The 20,710-nt window shown below is 33.7% G+C and overlaps 1 protein-coding gene across 1 annotated transcript in view; it reads left to right on the top strand.

Annotated features, from left to right (window-relative positions):
• Positions 1–20,710, top strand: part of LOC107666974 (membrane-associated guanylate kinase, WW and PDZ domain-containing protein 3-like) — a 55,414-nt gene that overhangs the window by 12,665 nt on the left and 22,039 nt on the right. Inside the window, exons 3-5 of the mRNA XM_016458529.1 lie at positions 6,425–6,461; positions 13,071–13,190; positions 18,460–18,666. Coding sequence (XP_016314015.1) covers positions 6,425–6,461; positions 13,071–13,190; positions 18,460–18,666 — 364 coding nt within the window. The remainder of the gene's footprint in view (positions 1–6,424; positions 6,462–13,070; positions 13,191–18,459; positions 18,667–20,710) is intronic.

Below are 20,710 nucleotides of genomic sequence, written 5' to 3'. Positions count from 1 at the left end.
TTTCAGCACATTTGTTTTAAAGAGTTAATAAGGGATCTCTTTTTGAAGGGGCCATTCAGACAGTGTGTGTGTCATGCCAGTGTTTTTTTTTTAATGCTGTATGTGTGTGTGTGTACATGAGTCAGGCATTTGCATGTCTGTCTTTCTCTTTTTGTTTATTTTGTAAATAATTTAGTGCTGTCATACGATTAATCGCATCCAAAATAAAAGTTTTTGATTACATAATATATGTGTGTGTACACTCTAAAAAATGCTGGGTTAAATACAACCCAGTGCTGGGTAAAATAGGGATAAACCCAGCAATTGGGTTGTTTTGACCCAGCGGTTGGGTTACTACCCAGAAGGTTGGGTTAAACATTTAACCCAACCGCTGGGTCAAAACAGCCCAATTGCTGGGTTTGTCCCTATTTTACCCAGCACTGGGTTGTATTTAACCCAGCATTTTTTAGAGTGCACTTTGTATATTTATTATGTATGTATAAATACACACACATGCATGTATATATTTAAGAAAAATGTAATGTTCATATATTATATATATTTATATATAATATAAATTATATGAATATAAATATATATGTAAATACATGGAAATATTTTGTAAATATATACTGTATTTGTGTGCATTTATATATAGGCCTACATAATAAATATACACAGTACACACACATTTATTATGTAAACTAAGACTTTAATTTTGAATGCGATTAATCCCGATGAATCATTTGACAAATTGAAAAATTATAATATATTGTTTTATGTAGATACAAATATATTGGTACTACATTGGTTAGCAAATAATGGATATTCAATTGAATGATGCTCATTAAATATAGTGCCTTTAGCAAATCTAAAAAAAAAAGTCAAATTTGACTTTGCATTATAAAAATGTGATGCCTAAATTAAATGTTAATTAAATATTATAGACATATAATTGGCCATAACATTATAATAATTAGCATACACTAAAAAAACTAGTTGTAGAAACAAGAAATTGGTATATCGCATACAAAATAAAAGTTTTTGTTTGCATATGTGTGTTCTGTGTATATTTATTATGTATGTATAAATACACACACATGCATGTATATATTTAAGAAAAATGTAATGTTCATATATTATATATATTTATATATAATATAAATTATATGAATATAAATATATATGTAAATACATGGAAATATTTTGTAAATATATACTGTATTTGTGTGCATTTATATATAGGCCTACATAATAAATATACACAGTACACACACATTTATTATGTAAACTAAGACTTTAATTTTGAATGCGATTAATCCCGATGAATCATTTGACAAATTGAAAAATTATAATATATTGTTTTATGTAGATACAAATATATTGGTACTACATTGGTTAGCAAATAATGGATATTCAATTGAATGATGCTCATTAAATATAGTGCCTTTAGCAAATCTAAAAAAAAAAGTCAAATTTGACTTTGCATTATAAAAATGTGATGCCTAAATTAAATGTTAATTAAATATTATAGACATATAATTGGCCATAACATTATAATAATTAGCATACACTAAAAAAACTAGTTGTAGAAACAAGAAATTGGTATTTGTGGGGAAATTGGTATTTCACAATTTATTACACAATTAATTGTAAAAAAAAAAAAAAAGAAAAAAAAAAGGCAGTAACATTAATTGTAAAATTTTGAAGTAGAATGATTGGAAATAGTATTTTCATGTAATCTTTGTTTTATTTACTGTGAAAAATATTTGTATAGAATTTTAATCTTTTTTTTTTTTTAGCTTTGCATGCTCGATTTTCATGCATTGTTGTTAAAAAATGTTTCAGAATGCAGTTCATAATGAAATTCAAGTATGTCCTGCTTTCTCAATATGCCTACAAGATATGCTGTATTGAATATTAGAAAATGCTAAATAATGTTTAAAGAGAATCATATACCCAAAGTTAAATTGAAGGTAACTCTATTGCCCCCTACTGAGGTTTATTACCACCAGAGCAAGAACACAAAAAAAATGCATTTACAGTACTTTTTCTGTTATTAACAACATTTGTATTTTAATGGAAACTATGCAAATTATGGTACATTTTTATAAGAGTGATCCTCAGCAGTAGTAAATGGAGACTTCCACTCTCATGGTAAAACAAAGAGCAAAAAATGATAAATCCCCAGTGTCTTCTGTTTATGTGTTTGTTTGATTTTTTTTTTCTTTTCTTTTTTTGTATGTCCTTGCCATGGTTTGTGAGCAATGTGACAGGAGGGAATCTGGGGAGGATTATAAAGCTGCTCTGCCATTTCCGACATGTAGGAAAGGAAATAGAGGAGGACAGATATAAGAAAAGGGAGGAAACTAAAGAAAAAATGTCAACGTTAAAAGGGTTATATATAAAAAACAAAAGCAAGGCGGATGAGGAATGACCAAAGATATTGACAGTTGAAAATGGGAAATAAAGAGAGTGGCACAGTGATAATGTTCTCTAAAACCTCTGGTCTTCCCCCTAACAAATTCTCTGTCTTCCCTTGACAGGATTATTATATTATTACCTCATTTTATTGGCGGAAGAAGAAGGTGGGCGAAGCAAAGGGAGAGGGAGAGTGATACAGAGCATCTGTCTTATAGCCTCAGATGGCTCTGCCTCAGAACTCAGAATCCAAGAAGTTAAGCTGAAAATGATGAAGAGATTCTAGACCTTTGTCCTGTTGAGGCCAGAAAGAGACAGTAGAAGTCCCCTTCTTGAGGTCCACAAATTACAGACTATTTGGTGTTTAATATACAGATTCCATATGAATAAACACCAAAAATACATACAGCGCTGTCCAAAATCTCAATCACTTTTGAATTTTTTTGCATGTTCCTAATTTAATTCAGTTTTTTGAATGCTTTAGTATTTTTTTAAAGCAGAACAAAAATTAGATACATAAAATGTTTTTTTGCTAAATAGAAAAACATTGAAAACTCGTTATTAATGAATTATCTTAATTATTTTTACATTTATTTTTAAGTGTTTTATTTTGTTTTTTTATTTTATTCATAATAATAGTAGTAGTAATAATAATAGTAATTATTATTATTATTACTATTATTAATTTGTAAGATTGTTATTTATTGTATTTATGTAAGTGTTTTATTTTTATAATTATTTTATTTTTTAAGTGTTTTATTTCATTTTTGCAAGTATCGTTTTATTTTATTACATTTTTTGTCGTGGATATGTAAAAATATGGGACCTGTGCATTTGATCTTGTAGCTTAAATGCAGAGTAGACACTATATTTTACCCAATGCAAATGAAAACTAGGCTGAGATATAACATATAGTGTGTACAATGGGTTGCACTGTTTGTACCTCTTATTGATTGTTAAATCGATAAGACATTGAAAATACGTCTTTCTGAAAAATTCTCAGGAAAAAAATGGGTTGTGAAAATAAGATATGACCTAAAACAGTAGAATGTGTTAAACGCACAGCTTTTCTCTCACACAGTCTCATTTTCATTCACATCAAATTAAATATGCTGTGTTCTCTGAGTAATGTCCATTGAAGACAGTGTTCAATAGAGATGAAGTGGCTTTTATTGAATTAAAATAGAATTAAAAGAAAACAAAGTGGTATTCTCATTATCTAGGAAGTGAGATAAATGAAGTGGTGGAAGTGGCTTGGACAGTGCAGCATTAATAAAGGGTCATATTCACCTGGTGAGACTCATCACACCCCTCAGCAGTGTTGCTCCACATTGCTCTCCTTGACCACATGTGCTGTGTCAAAGTCTCTCACTCGTTCTCTCATTCACTATTCCCTGTATAGTCCATGCCACATGGTGCACCATATGGGGAAGAAATGAGTGCAGATGAGTGAGCGAATTTGGATGCTAATGTAAATACACTGAAAAACAGAAAAGGTACTAATTATTTCCGGCAAGACATTTACGCTAAGTTTCAGACATTTCATACATTATCTTACATGGAACTTTAGTAACTTTTTAGTAACCTTGTAAGCAAGAATCAACAAATAAGTGTACTTTATGATATTTAATGTATTTTATTTTTGATAATTTTTCTTTTAATTTTATTTATCTTATATGTACCATTATTTGTAAACAAGAATCAACACATATGTGAAGTGTACTTCATTAAGCTTATTTTATTTTATTTTATTATTTTATTTAAATTTTTTTCCATAAGTTTTTGTTTTTGTAATTGTTTTATTTTGGTAAGTATTTTATTTTTGTAAGTGTGTGTGTGTGTGTGTGTGTTTTAAGTGTAACGTACCTTACATTGTAAACAAGAATCAGCACATGAATATTTTGCTTTGCTGTGCTTTGTTTTGCTTTGCTTTGCCTTTAAACTGACCCATCCATCTCAGGTAAAATATGTCCATAATGAAATCTAATTAAAGAACAGCATAGTGTTCTCGTCCTTCCTCAAAGCAGCAGTATCTATAGCATTCTAGGGTGAAGCAGTGCTACGTTCATGCGTAAAAACAGCATTCATCTCCCAGTTACGTTAAGTCATCAAGCCATTAAAACGCTGCTGATATCCGCTTCTCATGTCAAAACATTGATAATTCCTGTTTTATCCCTGTCAAAAAAAATTTGAATGATGTGATATTTCAGCTTTTCGTGGTTGGTAATCCTGCTTAATTCATGACTTCTGATGGGGACACCTGCCTTTCCGCCCAAAGGTTATGACACATAACGGGTCACGCTGTGTTTGTGAGGAGATTATGGTGCTTTATGCGGACTGGCAGCATGGCACAGGGGTGAAGACGGGAGATTATGGGTGAGGGCTTTAGTGGTTTGTGGCGTCTGTCTGCACACATTCACACTTTCTTCTTAAAGGCGTCATATTATACATTTTTTATCATTTATTTATTTTTATGTTCATAGTCCCTGTTTTGTTCTGTTGTTCCTTTAATTAATTCATATCATGAGCGATCTGTTTTTCCTTGAACTTCTAAGATGAAAGAGCCTGATGAACTATGAAAACGTATTGTAACTTTCAAAACTTTCTCCCCAGTCCAAAAAAGTCTGCTCTTAACAGTTTGTGTGGCACATTTCGGTGTGGACTGTCTTGTGATCTTGTATTGTAATGCAAGCTGTTACCTACACAATTATTTCACACAACAGCAAACCCATAAGCTGGTGTGTGAGCACTGGAACGCAGTGCTAGTGCTGCTTCTCATTTCTTATGCAAAAGCAGGTATTTCTTAAAGCCACGGTGACAAATTCTTTCAAACAGAGAGGTGGTGGCAAATGCCCATGAAAAACTAAAATATGACTATGTAAGCACTTTCTTTAAATATGGAATAAGTAACATTGTTTGGCTGGACCGTTTGCAGTCAGGTGCAGTTGTTTATCTGCTATAGCGATGGAAAGACTTAATTCTAAAAATCGTTCTTTCAAGCAGTTGTTAATGAATTTATGCATCTAATTTAATTTTATTTATGTTAGTATTTTGTTTTAATTTTCATAAGTGTTTTTTTGTATTGTATTACCTTATTTTGTAAACAAGAATCAACACATATGAACAAGTGTACATCAATTTGTGTACATTAATTTTAATTTTGTATTTAATTTAATTTTTGTAAGTGTTTTGTATTTGTTTTGTTTTTGTAATTATTTGTAAGTGTTTTATTTTATTTTTGTATTTTATTTTGGTAAATGTTATATTTTTGTAAGTGATGCAAAAAATAGGTTCATTAAAAAAAGATCAGACTCAAAAGAACAATCTGTTCACTAATCTGACAATATTTACAAAAACTGAACATTATTGTCAAAGATTAATAACCTAATCTGCATTGAAATGTGTCATATGAATGGTAAATCCAGATTGAAATGATCAGGGACATTGTTAAGAATAAATCACAAATCTTAAAATTAAACTTACAAATGAAAATGAACTTCTTTTTTAATGTTGAGATCATTCGGAAGGATATGTTTTGTGAATGTGGGTTTTTGACATAATCAATGATTTTATAATGAGTTGGTTTTTACATTTAAAGCATGTTTTAATAAACTTTTTTTCTTTTCCTTTTTTTTTAACCAAAGATCAAAGAAAATGTGATATCTCATATGACCCCTTTAATAGCATTTGTTCTCCTCCCTCGAGTTGTGCGGTTGGACTCCTCTCTCTCTCTCTCTCTCTTTCTGTTTCCCTTCATTTTCTCATCCACCCTCAGTCTATATCAGCAAACATCCTCTGTCTTCTTCTGCAGAGCAACTTTCCCCAACTCTCTGTGAACTCTCCCAGAGTTGCTTCTTTGGAGTATGGCAGAAAGAGGGAAAGTGAGGCTTTTAAAAGTTCTGTGTGGAGGGTTTTCATTAGGTTTCACTTTTCACAGTTGCTTTCGACACTGTGTCAGCTTGTCTGTGAAGTCTTTTCTGAGTTAGCAAAGCTTATAAGTATAACGCCATGTTGTTTTGTGCAGCTGGCTCTCACACCGGGTGTGCGCGTGTATGTGCAGAGTAAGATGTCACTCTAGTCCTAGAAAATGAAAAACAATTGGGCACTAATAGAAGGTATTTTTGTACAGTGAATGTACCCGTAGGAAAGCAGGATCACGTATGGCATGTCTTTATTTTTCTTTCCTAGCCAGAGTAAATTGAACTTTTGCTTCTATTTTAATTCCATAATTTGACATATTTCATAAGTTTTGTTTTATGCTTCTTAGATTTTTTTGTCCTGTAATTTTTCCTTTGTGTCTCCTAAGGTTTCACAAGAGATCTTAACATTGTTTTTTAAGAACTTTTTGATCAAATGAACAGAGCTATACCATTCATATTCATTGTATAGCTCTATACTCTTACAATATGTCAACAAATGTCTAATTTTTAAGACTCAATCATGTGATTTTTTTTTCCAGAAGTTGTATGCTTTAAATGGGCTAAGAACCCGTTAAGTCTCATTATCTTATGAAAGAGCAACCTCCGAGCAGTAACGTATCCCGTACCTACTTCTGTTTCCATAAACTTTGATAGGTTTTCTAAATTTCTGTTTGCCTTTCTCTCTCTCTCTCTCCGTGATAAATACCAGGTACACACACACACACACACACACACACACACACACAGACAGAGCCAGTCAGTTCATTTCTATTTATATTCATATTTATTTGTTAAATGAAATGTATTTATTTAAATTTACTTACATGTTTTATTTGCAATATTGTTTTAAACAAGCTTTTTCATACATATGAAAATACTGATACTGAAGAAGTGCCAGTAATGGTAATAAAATGTGTAAAATGAACAAATATGTATATTTTTTAAAAATACAATAAAATTATTTGGTCATTTCTCACACTGGTGTGTCTATTAATTTAGTTAGGAAGAAAGAGCCTGTCAAATACATTATAGAAAATATAATTAAATACATATGCATATCAAATATATTAAATAAATAGATTTCTTTTTATTGTACTTTATTTTACTTTTGACTTTATTTTGTCATTTTATTTTATTAATTTTACTTTTTATTTCATTTTACTTTTTTATTTTACTTTATTTTACTTTTTACTATTTTATTGTATTTTATTATTTTATTTTAGATTTAGATAGGGATAGTTCACCCAAAAATGAAAATTCTGTCATTAATTACTCACCCTCATGTCGTTCTAAACCCGTAAGACCTTCGTTCATCTTCGAAACACAAATTAAGATATTTTTGATGAATTCTGAGAGCTCTCTGACCCTCCCATAGACAGCAATGTAAGTACCACGATCAAGGTCCAGAAACGTGTCAGCTGCGGCACCAGGGTGACGCGGAGGAGACGAATTGTTAAATAATGACATTATTTTTGTTTTCTTTGCGTACAAAAAGTATTCTCGTAGCTTCGTAAAATTACGGTTGAACCCCTGATGTCACATGGGATTACTTTACCGATCTCCTTGTTACGTTTCTGGACCTTGATCGTGGTAATTACATTTAAGCATATATATATGTCCTCTCTGTCTTTTTCTGGCAGTCTGGTTATCTCATCTTACCTCTCATTCTTTTTCCATTTGGTGTTTAGAATGAATCCTTTGGCCATTTCTCACACTGGTGTGTCTGTTAGTGTAGTTGAGGAGACAGAGCCTCTCCTCAGGCAAAATCTCTCTTGTTGGTCTGGCCCTCTGCAGCACACCGCCAGCTCTCCTCTGTGATGCGCCGCATGAGATGCTGTTTCTCTTGAGAGTTGTGGAGTGGCTTTCTGAGAGAATGTTTCTTCTCCAAGCAGTAGCACACTGCTCATTAGTTTCTCATTCAGCAAGTTCGTTATTCCCTATTTAGTCTAATTTGATAAGTGACTGTGACAAATGTGTCATGAAACAGGGGCAAATTTACTACGACACTTTAGTACGTGGCATTTCACCGCAAAAAAAAATTGACGTCTTTCTTGCATGCTACCTGCAGCATAATCTGTTTACCTTTTTCATAAAATAATTTCAGTCTGTTTTTTAGGAAAAACATACCTTCCTAAGCAATTGTAACTTGTTATAGAATGCACCAAACCTGAAAAATGTATTTGTTATTGATATACAAATTCATTTTAATGCAAGTTGTGACAAAACCAAAATGAACCTGAAACAAGCCTGAATACATTTTGATAAATCTGGTAAAAAAGAAACATTTGAAAATTGATTATGATATACACTACCTAAAGTACAACAAAAACACTGTGAAATATTACAATGTAACTTTTCTTTATTTGAATATATTTTAAAAAGTAATGTATTCCTTGTGATGGAGTTTTTAGCATCATTACACCAGTCTTCAGTGTCACGTGATTCTTCAGAAGTCATTCTAATATCATATTATTCACAAAAATATGAAGCAGCACAACTGTTTTCAACATTGATAATAATAAGAAATGTTTCTTGAGCAGCAAATGCTGATTTGCTGATCAAGAAACATTTCTTCTTATTATCAATGTTGAAAACCGTTGTGCTGCTTCATGTTTTTGTGAAAACCATGATACATTTTTTTCAGAATTCTTGAATGAATAGAAACTTCAAAAGAACAGTGCTTATTAAAAATATAAATCTTACATTATAAATATATTTACTGTCGCTTTTGATCAATTGAAAGTGTCTTTACTGAAGTCTTACTAGTTGTATTATGCTAGAAAATACAGTATATAATGAGATATAGCTTATGCTGTGGAATGTATAGTAACTGTTTTCCTAAATTAATGTTCTGCAATGTTTTTTGCAAAACAATAGAAGTCTGCAATACCTCAAGCTGTTTCTTGCTCTTTGTAGCTCCTGTCACTCTGAATATCCTTCTGAAGGATTTCAGCGTTAGAAATAAGCAGCTAAAGTTTATTTTTAACAATCCATGATCATCACGCTCATCACCAATTGTTTTGTGAAGCTGTCAAAATCAAATACTATTGCAAAGAGGCTGTTATTGAAGGCAGCCTGGGGCGGTGCAAACCATATTAGACTTGACAGCAAACAAGCAGCTCTCGAGTAAAAGCGCAGCAAAGCGCCGTTACTGGTGTCACGTGTGCAGAGGGCGTTTACGTAGACTTCTTAAAGGAACAGCAACAAAAAAACCACCTGTCATTTGTAAAGGTGAAAGACAAGGTTATAAAGAAAGCTTGATTGATATTATAAAGTGGACTTGAGAGAAAGTGACCCATTTAAACAGCTTGAAATACAGCCAGCGGAAGCTGTTTAGCTGTGCATTTTATCGCTGGCAATAAATGTTAGACATCAGCTTTTATTTCCCAGCTGTCGAACAGTCTAAAAATAAACTTTCTGATTAACACATTTTTGTTTTATTTCTGAAATTGTTGAAGTTTAAAAGAAGAATTAATTATGAATAATTCCCCCCAAAGAATGAAGAATTACTCTTTGATGTTTATGGAAAATTAGCAGGCTTGAGACAATCCAAATTAAAATAAAATGACAAAGAATTTACACTGGATGCCAATTTAAGCATAGCATCCTCTTCTCTTGTCCTTAGGTCACTCTGTTCTTGGTCTAGTTACTCCCCTCTCTTTTTCTCTCTTTACCTTAGTCAGTAAGTTATGAGAAGAGCCTGAAACGGCAGGGTATAGGAAAAAGAGTTGGAGGAAGAGAGAGCCTCCAGTGTTTGCAGTCACAAAGCTGCTTTATGGAGCTATGAACAAAAGCTCTTAAAAGCTCCTCTGACGGAGAGGAATAAAGAGCAGCCTAAGGTGCCACTCACATCCCTTCTCCACCAGAATGCAGCCGGAGCAGGTGCTCGCCCGGGGGATCTGCGGACTTCTTTTAGAACGGGCCTGTGATTAAACTGACTTCAGAGGTCGACTAAGATGTAACTGGCTGTTATTACATAACCTGCTCCCATCACAGTCTTTGTTTACAAGGCTTTGGGCGCACCAGAGTTTACGCTGCGTCAGAGCTGTGAATGCATTAGTTTCTACTGAGACGGTTTGTCGCAAAGACGTAATGCGTTTGCGGAAGAGGTGTTGCATTTTGCAAAAAAAAAGTCTGGGATAGTTTAACAATGAGAGAATATTTAAGACAGTCAGATTTACTGTACTCTGATCATTCACTTGTGATTTCTAATATTTTGGCTTAGATGTAAATGTAATATTATAAATAAAGTTTTGATGTATTATGTGTATTTTCTAAGTATTTTAATTTAAGTACTATTTCAAAAGTTAGGAATTTGTAAGGTTTGTATTTGTATTTTTATTTTTTTCAGTCTCTTATGCTCACCAAGGCTGCATTTATTTGATTAAAAGTATGGTAAAACAGTAATATTGTGAAAAAATGATTACAATAACAAAAATTTGATTTTATATTGTAATATATTTTAAATTAATTTATTCCTGTTATGGCAAAACTGAATTTTCAGAAATCATATTGATATGGCGATTTACGTCTTTTTTTTCTTATTTTTTTGCATTCTTTGATTAAAAAATTCAAAAGAACAGCATTTATTTGAGAGAATTCTTTTATGAATCTTTTCTGTCAGTTTTGATCAGTTTCATGAATTTTTGCTGAATAAAAGCATTAATTTCCTTTAAAAAACAAACTACGTAACAATATTGTATTATTTTATTAAAATAGAATTCATAACAATCAACTCAATTTACATGAGATATTTGCAAATAATTGTCTTTCAGATGGACATGGAACATAATGTGGCTAGAAAAGATTCTCTTCTTTCATTCTCCTCCATTCTTTATCCTTATTTTATGGATCTGGAACAAGTTAACCCCTTTTAACCTTACCAGTGGATATTCACATATCTGTAACCAGTGCCGTTGTTCCTGTTCCCTCTTCTTGTGGCATTTAAACAGTTGCTCTCCCAGGAAAGTGTAAAGGAGCCCGTTTTTAATATTATTTGCTCTTAAGTTAGAGTCAAGTCTCCGCAGTCACTTGACTCTGGCATTTTTAGTTTGCTGGTTCTAATGTAAATGTCCTTCAAATGACAGTAGAGCCTGATGGCATTTCCTAGCACTCACACAAACAGAGTCGAGAAATGTCATCTTTTATTTTTGGCCTTTTATTCGCAAGAAATGCCACCCTCTGATGTCTCTTATGAGGATTTTGCTGCTAAACAACCCACCTCTGAAATTAGGTCCAAACGTGTACGGTTTATATTTGATATTTTTTGAGCAAACACACTCACGCAGGCTTAAACACACAGAATTAACATTTTTATCTTGGTTTAGAGGTGAAGAAGCAGACATCCATTAATAGTTCACCCAAAAATGGAAATTCTGTCATCATGTTTAAATCCATATGACTGTTTTTCTTCTGCTGAACACCAACAAAGATATTTTTTAGAATGCATTTAGAAGATTCTTTTGTCCAAAGTAGACTTGTGCCGGTATTCGGTAATGCGATATATCTATGACAGCACTTTTTTCAAACTAAATTTCAATACCGTGATAATACCGTATACTGTGATAAAAGCATTAGCAATTAATCGCAACATGACAATTTGATACTGGCATATCCCTAGTCCAAAGTGACTAACTTGGCATTCACATTCACATTTAATCAGTTCATTTTTATTGGTTTTATACTTTTGTCATTTGTAAAGGTCAAAGATAGGGATGTAAAAAAAGAAAGTTTGACTGATATTACAAGTAGACTTGAGAGAAAGTGACCCATTTAAACAGCTTGAAATACAGCCAGCAGAGGCTGGCAATATTTATCGCTGGCAATAAACGTAGACATCAGCTTTTATTTTCCAGCTGTCGAACAGTCTAAAAATAAACTTTTAGATTAACACATTTTGTTTCATTTCTGAATTATTTGAAGTTTAAAAGAATTATGAATAATTCCCCTGTAATAATGAAGAATTACTCTTTGATGTTCATGACAAATTATACCCTTTTTGGAGCTTTAGTCAGTCCCAGATCACGATATGCTTTTAGAACAGCTTGAACATTCTGCAAAATATCTGCTTTTGTGTTCAGCTGAAGAAAGTAAGTCATACAAGTTTGGTACAACATTAGAATGAATGAATGTTGACAGGGCTGTGCAACCAAAGGGTGAAAATATGGTATATTTTAAAGACTACTTCACTGCAGACACAGTTTTCAAAAATGCCGAATGCTTTGGAGACTGAATCTCATTTTATGCAGTCTGTGCACACTTTCCACCTGTGTCACCAACTCCCTTGTGAATGGAGCAATCTGTGACTACACTATGCTTGAATAACACTAAATAACACAAGATTTCCTCAGATATGATGTAATATGTCCTTGTTCTACACCATTTGACTAATAAGTACATCTCTCTGTGTGGTGTTTCCAGACTATTTTCACAGGAATTATGTTAAAGCATGTGCTTTTTCATCTTTTAAAGCCTTGTGAATAGCCAAAACCACCCCCCTTATTTTGGCTATATTTCCATATAATCCATCCAGATTCTCAGATTCAGAATCCAAGTTTCCAAATCTCATCTATGGGAGTTCTATTTACAGTTTCAAATGGAGTGCACTTGTTTTAAAAGGAAATGCTGGGACTCCAATTTTAATTTTGCTCAATCTGAGGCTGTGTTTAGACAGACACAAAGTTTGCAGTGAAGATGATTGTGGGTGTAGGATATTCTCACTGTCTCTAATTGTGTTTGTTTTACTGGAAGGTACCACCCGGCTGCCCAGAGATGGGGAGGTTCCAGGAGTAGACTATAATTTCATCAGCGTGGGGGATTTTCGCATCCTGGAAGAGAGTGGATTACTGCTGGAGAGCGGAACATATGATGGTATGAAACACTGATATTCTTTATACAAACAGACATGAATGATCTCTCAAATCATGTGACTTGTTGAGAAGAGGTGTGCTATTTCTTGTTATGGTTTTCACCTGGCAGGTGAAATTCACATCGAATGCAATGAAGCTTTTTTCGTTTAGAGACCATGAAATCTAAGTTTAACCGAAAACTTAAACTCTACTCTTATGCTGCCTGTCAAACACTGCCATTTCTGGAAATGCACCTCTAGTGTTAAGATCCGATAGTCATGTTGTTTACTTGACTGACGTGAACTCTGTCACCAGCACCTCGAGGCATTTATCTTGTCCAAAAATAATTCCATGACAGTGCAGCCTCAAAAATGAACTATGGATTTAGCCTACAAATCTTACAGGCAGTGAGTCAGTTAGCACGGGGTTTACACCATGCAAACATGCTTTGCAGAGCTTGAGGTAAACTGCTGAAAAAGGACACATAGGGAAGACAAAAATGGCAGTCTTTCTGCCAATAGAGTACAAAATATTTTTTTTCCTCAACAAACGTTCTATGAAAGGAGCTAAAAAGCAATACCTAGCTCCTTTTCATGCTAAGCTAATTAGACAATCGTTTATATTGTGCGTCTGTGTGTCTCTCAGAAAAAGGTACAAAAGCGGTACTGTTTACTGTAGATACTTATATGTACACTTGAGGTTCAAATATGTACCTTTAAGGTTCTAAAATGCATCTTTTAGGGGTAAATAAGGTACAAAGGTGTGTAGTTATTTTTTTACTGACCATTTGTTAATTTTTTATAATATGTAAATTGGTCATGATGTGTAAATATGTGTAAACATGATATGTAAACAAATTATGTACAAAATGTGTGCACGCACACGCACACATGTGCGCATGCACTGACTTTTAAAGTTTAAAAAAATATTATTTTATTTAGCAAGGAGGCATTAAATTGATCAAAAGTGACAGTAAAGACATTTAGAATGATTTCTATTTCAAATAAATGCTGTTCTTTTGAACTTTCTATTCAATTATGAGTCAAGATATAAGCATATTTGTACTTATGAAAATATGCAAAGAAAATGCAAACAAATATTGGAGAAAAAAAAAGTATATTTTTTTTCTTTGGATTTCCCTAGCAAAAAAGTAATGCACGCACACGCACACATGTGCGCATGCACTGACTTTTAAAGTTTAAAAAAATATTATTTTATTTAGCAAGGAGGCATTAAATTGATCAAAAGTGACAGTAAAGACATTTAGAATGATTTCTATTTCAAATAAATGCTGTTCTTTTGAACTTTCTATTCATCAACGCATCCTGGAAAAAATTGTATCACTCTTTCCACTTAAATATTAAGCAGCCCAACTGTTTTCAGCATTGCTAATAATAATAATAAATGTTTCATGAGCAGCAAATCAGCATGATTTCTGAAGGATCATCTGACACTGAAGACGGGAGTAATGATGCTGGAAATTCAGCTTTGCATCACAGGACTAAATTATATTTTAGAATACATTTAAATAGAATGCAGTTATTTTAAATTGTAATAATATTTCACAATATTACACTTTTTACTGTGTCTTTGATCAAATAAATGCAGCCTTGGTGAGCACAAGAGACTCTTTCGAATGCTATATATCATTTATTTTCAGAGCACTTTCTTTTTTCTTCATTAATGAAGCACAAAAAAGCTTTGTGTGTTTATCCTCCCCTCTGCAGTCTGGTGGGTTTGGATGTCTCTGTCCTGAGAGACAGATAGCGTGCCAGGCGAGTGCATTCACTGTGGCCCCATGTCGACAGTGGGACCGGAGTCATGCCAGGCAAAGCCTGCTGGGACAGGGAGCCATGCCAGTAGGAAATGCCCATATGTGCTCTGCTCTCAAAGAGGGAGACATTCTGATCCTAGGACACACACGCATGCATGCTAACACACAGACGTACACTAATCCCGGCAGACTGTTCCTTAAAGGAATAGTTCACCATCAGGAAGTCACAATCCGGTTTTACAAAATATTTACTGCAATGACATTTTATCCTTGAGACAGCATTATATAGATTTACAACATTTACTGTCTCTCTGTGGTCATGCTTGAGCAATAGCAAACAGATGCTAGGCATTTCTGATTCCCTCATTCCAGTAGTGTGGATACATTTACAACCCTCAAGGCAGCTTTTAATGTAATCCTGTCTAAGCAAGCTTGGTTGAATTAAGAGTTGATCCTGATCAATAAAGATTTAGCGCTCGTTGAAAGCACACAGACATAAAGAATCTCAATGGGGGCGATCTGTAAACATGAATAGACTGTGGCACAATACACTGTACTTACTGCCTGTTGAGTCACATATCAACATCATTTTTAGTCCAATGAATGGATAGATGTCCTGTGCTCACTTGGAATAATTCTCACTGAATGACAGGTTAAAGAAAGATGATCTTTGATTCTGTAAATACATAAAGTATTTATATGTTGGATAATGAAAATTCTATTTTTAGAGCTGTTAAGTTGTTTGAATTGTGACAACAGTTATACATGGGGGTAAAAATCTAGACATTTCATTTTAAGAATGTAGATAGCAGAGGAATGGCTCTAGTAAAAAACTAATATATTTAAAATGCATTTATTTCATACTAAGTATGGTTCAAATCTATTAACATATTTACTGACATGTCGCTCAAGACTTACTGATATAAAAATTATAATTAAACTTTATTTGGAGTGCCACTTGTGCACAATGCACATTTCTTAATATTATGCCTATAATGTTTTTTTTTTAATGTCACTTGTTGATGAGGATTGTATGATCTTTGAATAATATCAGTCTTTAAATGCAAAATATTTAAAGTGTACCTGAAGTATACTTGCAATAGGTCCACCTTAGCACAATCAAATATACTTGAGTATATCTTTAGTTGGACATCAGCACTACTTCCACACAATTAAAGTGCAATAAATACAAAATTCGTTGTTCCAATTTAGCAGATTTAAGTATACCAGTTTAGTATACTAAAAGTACAATTGCAACGTGTTTTTACAGTATTAAGTACATAAATATGTAAATATATTTGTAGTATACTTAGTATGAAATAAATGTTTTTCAGATACATTTTAGTATATTTATGTTTCATTAGTGTTATGGAGGGAAATATGACATTTCTTAGCAATTTTCAGAAATTCCCACAAATACACATTTTTTTATAATGAATTTGCTGAATAGTGGATGCCATTTTGGACCTCTTATGTTGTGTAAAGACCATAAATCTCTGCAATCTCTCCACATTCCATCATTTGATCTATTTTAATGTTATAGCTGCGCTTTATGTGCACCAAAATATTTTTGATATCGTTAAGAGAATGCTGGGACAACGTTTCCCTCGTGGTGGGATTATACGGCTCTCTGCAGATTACTGGCGACAGATGACGCTGTAAATCTGCTCTGATTCTGAGTGTAGAGCATACCTTCTGATTCATGGTTAGCTGAGTGTGTATGTGGTGATTAATCAGGGTTACAGCGTCATGCAACAGCTTTAATTAGCCAAGCACTTACCTAGCATTTATTACAAACCATGTTGTATATAATAAAGTGTGTGTTTATCTGTGATTGAAGAAGTCTTCATCTCATTGCTGGTGAAGAGAAGTTGTTCGGTACACTACAGTTGTACAGTAAGTCTGACATCCAACATCCAACATTACAGTATGTTGCAACTCCTCTAGTATGGAAAGTCTCTTATGCTCACCAAGGCTGCATTTATTTGATCAAAAATACAGTAAAACAGTAATATTGTGAAATACGATAACAATTAAAACAAAACTTCTCTATTTAATTAGCCTACATTTGAAAATGTAATTAAATCCTGTGATGTCAAAGCTGAATTTTCAGCATCATTACTCCAGTGTCACATGATCATCCAGAAATCATTCTAATATGCAGACTTGCTGCACAAGAAACATTTCTTGTTTTCATCAGTGTGGGAAAACAGTTGTGCTGCTTCATAGGTTTATTTGCCTCTTTATGTCACATCAACAAGGTCAAACTGTGGTTAAGTTGGTTTAAATGTTCAAGCATCTCTTCCCACCAAATTGTGCAGCTCTTCGCCAGAATAAGCTGCAAACTGGACCGGAATTTACGCCGATGTTCAAATGTCTTTCTCAGTGAGACTATAGTTTTGGAAACATGATGTTTTTGCATGATGACGCACAAAATGTGTAAAAAATGTTATGGTAGCTGCACAGAAAGTTTCCTTACACTGTGACACTGGATAGCAGGAGATCTCATTTGTATAATGAAGAGAGACAGAGAGGGATAGAGTGAATATTCATCACTGCATATTCATGAGAGGTGAGCGAAGTTGTCAACAGTAGTTAATTGCTTGTGAAAAAGCCTATTCCCACATGGTTTCAGTTTCTATTTGCTAATTAAACTCTTTAGAATTTACAGTCTAAAAAGGAAAGAATTAATATTTCGACTGATTACAAGGATTATATTTTACATTGGCAAAAGATGAATATGTGACCTTAAAAAGCTGTTTTTTTTTTCATAGACGGATGTTAAGGATGTCTAGGGGCAGCATATTTATTTTCAGGATGAAGGGCGCGAACAAACAAAACAACAAATTTGGATAATTTAAAGTAATCTGTGTATAATTGGTGAACGTTGAACAGTTGATTTGAAAAAAATGTCTTTCCATTGGTTGAATCTAATCATACTGAAAGTAATTTCTTTAGTCTTACATCAAGGGGAAATAATGAAGCATAACCCTTCAACCCATACGAACACACATACACACACATTGACATGTACCACCAAATTAGAAATTCATTTGAATACATTATGCTGCTCCACTGATTGGCTGTACCATTGTTTCTGATGCATATTAATGAACTGATTTTTGCATGAGAAGATAGTGGGAAAAGTTTCATTACTGAATCCAGTGGTGAGTGTAATTACTTTCAAGGCACCACCGAATGGAAAGAGTATAACATTTCACACTGCATATTGGATAGTCGACACCTCAGTTTTTGAGATAGCGGGGACTAAGGAAGTAAGCGAAGGTAGAGATAAAGAGATAAATTTGCAGGCAGCTCCTGTCTCAGTGTTCCAGAATCAGCTGTTTCATCAAACTGTAGAGGTTTGTGGATTGTTAAATCAAAGCTAATGTAGCAAAAACGTTGAATCACACCTCTAAAGTTTCAAAGTATCTACTTTTATGACTTATTCAAAGGTATCATGAATCAAAAGAGTTTTTTTTTTGTCTTCAAACAAGGCACTCTTCATTTTTCTCAGGTAACTTCTATGGCACTCCCAAACCTCCTGCGGAGCCCAACTTGATTCAGCCTGACCTGGTCGACCAGGTTTTGTTTGAGGAGGATTATGGCACCGAAGTCCAACGAAAGCGAACAACCTCCGTCAGCAAGATGGACCGCAAGGACAGTGTGGTCCCTGAGGAGGAAGAGGATGAGGAACGGCCACAGCTGCCAAACGGCATCCCAGGTCAGGACAGACTTTAATCTGTGTGTTTTTGTCAACCAAAATGTGAACAATTGCAGTCTAAAAATTCCCACCCATGTTGAGACAGACTGTGCTTCATCACTCTTTTTTTTTTTTTTTCCCAAACTTGGAATATATATCTTGGGACTTTGGCCCGGTGTTATTTTAGTATTATTTATATACTATTATAGTATTTATTCATATATTGAGTTAGCTTTATTTTTATTATTTTACGCTTTCATTTTAATTTCACTTTAAGTTTTAGGAATTTTCCTGTTATTTATTAGTTTTTTCATTTTCCTATTTAGCTTTAATTAATTTTTTATTTCAGTTTTAGTTTTAGTCATTTTAGTACTTCAACTTAAATGTATTTACAGGTATTCCAGATAGCTGCCAAATCAACATTTTTCATTTTTGTTTATTTTTAAGTTTAAGCTTTTCATCTAATATTTATATTTAAATAATTTATTAAAAATGGTCATTTACTTCAGCTGCTGTGCTCCTGTCAGTTCTTTATTAGTAGTCATACTTCAGAGCTGTGACCCAAAATTTTTGCAACTGTCAGAACTTCATTGGATGTTAAGATCCATCGCAAAGTCAATTAATTGGCCGTTGGGGAGCATGTCAAATGAAGCGATCAAAGGCTGCCGATTTTGCCCCACAAGAAAGAAGTCTTTAATATTCCTGAAATTTGTCTCAGACAGCAAATCTTTGCCAAAATCGCTGTGTGCTTGAGGCTTTAACCTGCAGTATGCTTCACTCATGTGCAAGTGATCAGTCTGAGGCCTTACATGATCTCTCAGAGAAGAACCCCGTCCTCTACTCAAGGAGAAATCAGCACCGAGAGGCAAGCTTTGCTTAAAAAACAGCCAAACCCCCTGCTCACATGCTCTCATTAGTTCACAGTATAACCTTATAATCCTTTTGAGATCAGCAGTTGTGCTTTCAAGGCTCGAGGCCTGAAATTTATTCTCTATTTGTATACTGCAGTACTTCAGAGTAGCGTTTGGCAAGCGAGTCACATTGCTCCATAATGGCTTGCTTAATGCGTGGAGGATTCATGTCCGTGACCCTGGTGTCGATCAGCTTTAAACATAAATGAGCTGTTTAGATGTTTACAGGGCTTTAACTTTTAACCCTTGCTTTTGACTTTAGGCAATATAAGCCTCTAGTGTCCCCAGGAGGAACCAAGCTTATATCTGCAGTATTTTTCGTCTTAAATTATGCATGTCTTATGTAATGTTCCTATATTATACTTACATTAGGTATATCTGTTTGTGTGTAGGCTGTGTGGGATATGTAGGTGTATGTAACTTGATAAAGAAATATAAACTGATTTAAACTTTCAGTTTCACGAACAGAAAGTACCATGGTAATTTTGTGGTGTTCAAATGTGTGTGTGAGAGATTAAAGTTAAATATAGTGTGCATAATACATACAATGCAATGCATTAGTACCACACAAAATATGTTTTATAATTTTGTTCAGTGTGTATATATATATATATATATATATATGTACTATTGTATATGTACTATTGTATTTCCCTTTAATACCATGGGACCGCTACAGTACCCTTGTTTAATTTTTCTGCTTGCCTTCTTATAATCTCCTTGTACTCATCTTGGAAGTAAACGATTTAAAACAACTCTTGACACAGTTGTTGTTTCCTGCGATGTATTGGTATATTAATTAAAAGCTGCTGTGTTTGTATAGTCATGTTTGACTACTGGGACTGATGAGGTCTTCCCTCCCAGCCTTGGCAAAAGCCAGTGGAGAGGGACTAGTTGTTGAATATTCGCTGAAGTAAGTAATCCCTTGGCTCATGTTAAAAGAGACGTTTAATGGGGAGTGTCCTTGTCGCAGAATAGTGTCATATTTGCTTTAAAGTCTTCTGCCACTTCAAGTGTGTTTAAAGAGAGGGAAAATGGCAGCGAATTAGTTATCATGCATGCACATGCATACTTACTGATGTTACATACAAACACAGACAGCTGCTGTTACCACGGGCATTTCTTCCTGTGCTGCAGTGCTGCGGAAATAAAGT

The sequence above is a fragment of the Sinocyclocheilus anshuiensis genome, unplaced genomic scaffold (assembly GCF_001515605.1).
Source record: "Sinocyclocheilus anshuiensis isolate Anshui unplaced genomic scaffold, SAMN03320099.WGS_v1.1 scaffold615, whole genome shotgun sequence".
NCBI classification, from domain to species: Eukaryota; Metazoa; Chordata; class Actinopteri; order Cypriniformes; family Cyprinidae; genus Sinocyclocheilus; species Sinocyclocheilus anshuiensis.
Note: the sequence above shows the minus strand (reverse complement) of the source record. Positions and strands in the feature narration are given on the sequence as shown.